Consider the following 6,447-nt stretch of genomic DNA (forward strand, 5'->3'; position numbering starts at 1 on the left):
CAGCCACTGTGAAATAAAGATAACATAAATACAAGCCAACAAATGGAGACAGTATTCAGTGTCCTGGGCTTTGAGTGGTTGGACGGCAGAAGTATTTTGGTATTTCTGTGTGTTTTTCTGTTGTTGGCTGATGTTTGGAAGAACAGAGCACCGGCAAACTTTCCTCCTGGACCGTGGTCTCTTCCTCTCATTGGTGATCTGCATCGCATCGACGCCAAAAGAATCCACCTGCAGTTCACAGAGGTATGTCGAGGCCAGTGGTTTAATGTAATTAAGTACATTTACTCAAGTAGCCCCCCAGACTACTTAATTACAAATGAGAGGTATGTGACATTTGTTGGGGTCTAAACCAATATATTGCTGTTGTGACATAGTCGACCTTTTATAGAAAAATTGCAGCTTCTGCCATTTAGATATCGCACTTGGTCATTTTGATGATATTTCAATTCATTGTGCAGCACTAAACTAAACTACCCAGCAGTATACACAATGCAGGTAAAACGATTAGTCGATCTAGATCATTTTCCTTGTTTTTTCTTTTCTTTTTTTCCCATTTATTTGAAGTCATTTATGTATTTTTAATGAATTTGTGGTTAAGACTCTTGGTTGTACAAACCAGACACTGGGAAGGTGTCACTTTGAAGGCATTTATCGCTATTTTCAGTATATTTCCAAACCAAATGATCAGTGGCTGGATGGAGAAAATAGTGATCAAAACAAAATTAAATGGAAAATAATCATTCATTGTAGTCCTCTACAAAATAGTTAAACATAAGCTCCACCCCAGTCAATGTTAACACAGTCACAGGGGACATTTTTCTGCTAATAATATAAACTCAGAAATATTTATTTCTCCCATAACTGAATAAACAAGCTGTTCTCAGATGAAAATAAGGTCCCCAGAACACTGTTTGAAGCTAGAAAGGTGGCGGGGTCCGCCAAATATAAACAAAGTAAAACAGTATAAAATTGTGTTGTTCTTAAAGGTCAGTTTGTTTATTTAGATCTTTCTATTTTTGAAAAGAATGTATTTGTTTTTTAGTGTGTTTTACTTTTCTCAAAAGGAAAACAACATAAACATAGTTTAACACTTTATGCATTTGGAGATAAATACATGAATCTTGTTTTAGATGAATGGCCCAGGGAGAAAAATCAACACATCAGCGCTGTTGTACAACAGTTTCAGGCGTGCGACTCTTGAGAAATGTTGTAAATTAGTAACTCAATTTCAAAGCGGTAGCTGAAATGGACTTTGGTAAAAAGCAAATTCAACCACAGTATTTGATCTTCACTCAGGATCAACAATCCCATGTATGATATAACTTTAGCCAAAGGGGTTATGTAACACTACAATATCAAGTCATTGCATCAAGTGTTATCTATTATACACTTCAGTAGTGTATAGTGCATCAGATCACACCCTCTTACTAATCAGTACTATCAGTTAAATAAGCTACAGCTGCTTTTTCACCTCTGACATTGGATTTTCTTTAAAGCTTCAGCCCAAAACACAAACAAGCAGTTCAGACATTCATAATCATTCTAATTTTCAACTATTTTATTACATTTCATAGGTTAAACAATTGATAATTGATACACTGCAGACTAGTTGATGGTGAAAATATGATGATAATAATAATAATAATATAGAGGGTCCGAGCCCACTAAAAGGTTGAGTGATCGGACAGGTACTATTTCTGCTCTGTTGTTACAGTATACAATAATTAGTTAATGATGAAACTGATTTTTCTTTTCATCCTCAGAAAGTAGAGATCATCTCAGTGTTGAACCAAAACCCCAGTCTGCTCTCTGTGTTCAGTTTGCAGAGAAATATGGGAACGTTTTCAGTCTCCGTCTCTTCGGTGGAAGGGTTGTGGTCATTAATGGCTACAAGCTTGTGAGAGAGGCCCTGGTCCAAAAAGGAGAGGACTTCGTCGATCGCCCCAGCATACCAATTTTTGAAGACACATTTGGGAATCAAGGTAGAGTGTGTTGCATTTTGTTTAAACAGTTGCTTGTGAGTTTTCAGTTAGGATAGTAGCATCAGACTGACACCATGTCAGCCATATTTGCATTTAGCGTGTCGTATAGTTGTATATAGGCCTACTATTTACCAGTTACTTCTGGTCTAACGTTGTTTTGTGTTTCCAAAAGGTCTGGCGTTATCAAATGGCAATCCATGGAAGCAGCAGAGGAGATTTGCTCTTCATACTCTCAGAAACTTTGGGATTGGCAAGAAGACCCTGGAGCCGTCCATCCAGCAGGAGTGCCATTATCTCACTGAGGCTTTTGCCCTTCATCAAGGTACAAAATACATTTTATTGTCTTTCTCAACAAAGACACAAGTAACAGCTAATGCTTCTTTAATGCAAGCCCAATAAACGTGAAAGTCTGGCCCTGAAATTTACAGTTTGCCACTGTCACATACTGTAACAGTCCAGCATAGAGCAGAGTAGAAGGGAGAGCGGCTCTGTGATCTTTATTATTATTATTCTTTGTGTCTTTGTGTCATATTCTTCATTTTCTTTTCAATTCATAGGCAAATCTTTCAGTGCTCATGCACTGATAAACAACGCTGTGTCCAACATCATCTGCTGCCTGGTGTTTGCGGATCGCTTTGAGTACACAGACAAGCAGCACCAGGCTATTCTTGAGCACTTCCATGAAGCAACCCGCTTACAGGGAAGTTTGTGGGTACAGGTGAGCTGACAGGTTCAGTCAGACCCGATAAGTCAATGGTGTATTTTAATCACTATTTTGTAAAAAAAAAAAAAAAAAAAAAAAGGTCTCCTCATTAACATAATCAATATGATATTGAATGAAACAAACAAGAAAAGGCATTTAAGAGAAAAAAAAAAAAACAGTTCTGGAAGAAGTATACAAAAAAACAATCTGATTGTTCAACTAGACATTAAGAACGTGCTGAAACCAGCATGACAGCACGCCTCAGTCGTCACTCAAATGTTACTATATTACAATGCTCACTGGCTCAAAACCACTGCCTTTGTTACGATGGGTCGCGGTGTCTTTTAAGGTGCCTTTTTCACTACTCATTTTTGACACGTCACCCTGTCGAAGCTGATCAGAAACAGGACTGTGGGGGAAATGTTTGGCTTGGCTGGTTGAATGGCTTTGTCATGCTCTCCTGATGAACACTGCACATTTAAAGTCAATGAAGTTGGCAGTCTACTTAATGCACTGGGATGTTCAGGAGAGTAAAACTCGCTATCAAGCCTTTTGAGGAGGACTCCTCAGAAAACCTTACTTCATTTAGTGTGATTTAAAACATTTTTGATTGAAAATCCAATTAGAGATGATTTAATTGGTGGGGAGTGTCTCCAAATCCAGTCAAACAAACAGTTGGCCTCTCCCTGTGTGTCTGTGTACAAGTTGTGAACTATTCCCTGATTCTCAGATGATCTGGTATCTGTCTTCATACGTTGTAGGCTTATAACACAATACCTTGGTTAATAAAGTGGCTGCCTGGACCTCACCGGAGGATATTCGCTCTGATGCAGAAGATATCTGACTTCGTAGAAATCAAGATCAAAGAACACAGAGAAAGTATTGACCCCTCCTCACCAAGAGACTACATCGACTGCTTCCTCACAGAGATGGGAGAGGTGAGTGTTTTCATTTGTCTGTCGTGTGTTTGTTCTCTTTTCTATAGTCTAATGAAATATGTCTCTTGTGTTTTTGATAGAAGGAGGACAAAGATTCTGGTTTTGATTTGAAGAATTTGAGTTTTTGCACTCTGGACCTGTTTGGTGCTGGAACTGAAACGACCACCACTACTTTACACTGGGGACTGCTGTACATGATCCACTACCCTCACATACAAGGTCTGTTGTCCTTGATTGGGAGAGTAAGTGTGTTTCATGTTATTTTCCTCTCAGTTGTCTATGCAGCACACAGACTCACACTGTTCCCTGTTGTCACTGTGTGCAGAGAGAGTCCAGGCAGAGATAGACACTGTCATCGGTTCATCTAGACAACCCTCTATGACTGACAGAGATGACATGCCCTATACTAATGCAGTCGTCAATGAAATCCAGAGAGTGGCCAACATCGTTCCCCTCAATGTGGCCCGCATGGCGAGCAAGGACACCACGCTCGACAAGTACACAATCCCAAAGGTACGTGATGCACATGTGAGAAAGAGTTGCCTTACGTGGGAATTTTGCTTATTGTTTGCTTGGATTTTCTGGTAACGTAGCTTTTAAATGCAGTGCTTTTCTCCATTATCTTTTTTATTTTTTTCAATTATGTTTATTTTATCAACTCCCGTTTCCATGGTTGCATACCTTGAAGTTAAACCATGTAGTTTTTACTTTACCCTGTTTTATTTGTGCTTATTAAAACAATCCTACTCAAAGTAATGTAGAAAAAAAAACATATCTTATCGTTTAAAATGATTTATTGTTTTTTTTACGGCCTTTCCGCAGGGCAACATGATCCTGGCCACATTGAACTCTGTTCTAAATGATGAGTCGATGTGGGAAACACCACACTCCTTCAACCCTCAACATTTTCTGGACCAGGACGGCAAGTTTAGGAAGAGAGAGGCCTTCCTTCCTTTTTCAGCAGGTTGGTCAGTAGCTACAACCCAAGTCCTGATTTTTTTGTATTTGCGTTATGGCAGCTCGGGAAGACACATGTTGCTACACCTCTGTGCTGATTGGATCTGAGCCTGCCCTGCTTTATTGTCTACTATAAATGGGACCATAATCATGTTCAATCAAAGATCATGTTGTAATAAAGAAGGAAATTAAGACCATAAACTAATTAGGAAACTGTTTACAGAGGTGACATCTCAAGTATAAATTAAGGCCATTTTCTCATAAGCTTATGCTGGAGTCGCATAAGAAAGAATGCAGGTTTAAGGCACTTTTGCACTGGCTTCATTTTTTAGACCAGGGAGCTTCGTCCTTTTTATTTTACAGTCAGTGTTCCACCATAAAAAAGAGACTGGGGCAAAATGGTATTCATGGTCGAGTTTCAAAGAAAAATCCACAGCAAACCAAGAGAACCATGATCGCCATCAGGGATCAGAATCTCTTTAAAAATTGTGTAAATACATCTCACCTGTTGTGTTGTGTATCCGCAGGGAAGCGTGTGTGTCTCGGGGAGCAGCTGGCCAGGATGGAGTTATTCCTCTTCTTTACCTCCCTCCTTCAGAGGTTTTCTTTCTCTGCACCTCCCGGAGAGCAGCCCAGTCTGGACTATCAGTTAGGATTCATTCGCAGTCCCAAACCTTACCGCCTCTGTGCCGTACCACGATAAACCACCAACTGAGCCAAACTGAACCATCTCTGTTTCACAACACAATGATATGTGTTCATTATGATACGATATGTCAATATCTGCTGTGTTATTCTTTTCCCATAGTGTGTGTAAAACATCATTTAAAACATAAACATTCTTCTTTTCAATCAATTGGTCTTTAAATAAACCTTTATTATAATACCAATTTAATCCACTGAATTCAAATACACAATAAAATCTGTAATATATTGCATTTTTATAGACGTGTATGTAGTTTTGGTTTTAATGACTCACAAAGATAGATTTTAACAAGATTTAATAGTCACCATCCATCTATCCATCATTTACACAAGGTCTGAAGTAGTCTGTCAGCAGCTGTATGTGTATGTATATAAGTATAAATGCTGTATTAAAAAAAAAAAATAAAAAGCAGTTTTGAAACAAGTTTTGTTCCTTATCTTTGACAATCAATGACATTTTTCCGTCACAAAAAGTAGCACTTGAAGCTATTTGAACTAAACTTTTGATATCTTATCTGAAAACAAGTCGATTCTGAAGACGAGTAAAACCTCAAGCTTGAGGTCTCTTTCATCTTGATATGCACACACACCCGCCCTAACTTCTGGGTTTTCCCTGTAAAGCGTTTGATGTTAGAAATGGAAAATTATCATCACAAAAAAAAAAAAAATCTTGAGAAAGTCTCACTCTGCTGATTTCCTCAAACACAGTCGACACGCTAGCACTCTGAAGGACTATAAACAAAAGCAACCAGCTTGACCTCTTTCATACTAAAAGTGTAAGTTTGCTTTACCAACCTAACGACTAGTATAATAGTTATTATATAGTTATAGAATAGTTATTACCAGTTCAGAGATAACAGTGAATTATTCTTACTGATGTTTTTGATGTAATATGAATGAGCTGTGTTTTCTTCTCTGCATCAGCACATTAAGAGTTAGTTCGGTTATTCTCAAAAGTGTCTAACTAATGGAAAAAATTAGGCTGTCGTGAAGCTACGGTCAGCATCAAAGTAAAAACCTGATGTCACACAGTGTGTTACATGTGTCAAACACTTGATTATCTGCTAAGAGCAGCACGTTTAATGAGTGCAGGTGCTCAGCGTACCGACATTTATAGTCAACTGAACCTTTGTGGTGATGGAAAACAGGCAACTAAAGTAGG

General features: G+C 38.4%; 1 protein-coding gene across 1 annotated transcript; it reads left to right on the forward strand.

Moving 5' to 3' along the window:
* LOC311257975 (cytochrome P450 2J4-like) lies at window positions 1-5,709 on the forward strand. Its single transcript, XM_084353975.1, has 9 exons — window positions 1-243; window positions 1,820-1,982; window positions 2,155-2,304; window positions 2,540-2,700; window positions 3,447-3,623; window positions 3,704-3,842; window positions 3,949-4,136; window positions 4,446-4,587; window positions 5,108-5,709. Exons 1-9 carry the CDS (start codon window positions 43-45, stop codon window positions 5,281-5,283), a joined length of 1,497 nt encoding a protein of 498 aa, XP_084210101.1. The 5' UTR covers window positions 1-42; the 3' UTR covers window positions 5,284-5,709.
* Window positions 5,710-6,447: the final 738 nt, after the last annotated feature.

The sequence above is a fragment of the Pagrus pagrus genome (assembly GCF_965226575.1).
Source record: "Pagrus pagrus genome assembly, chromosome: 6".
Classification (NCBI taxonomy): domain Eukaryota; kingdom Metazoa; phylum Chordata; class Actinopteri; order Spariformes; family Sparidae; genus Pagrus; species Pagrus pagrus.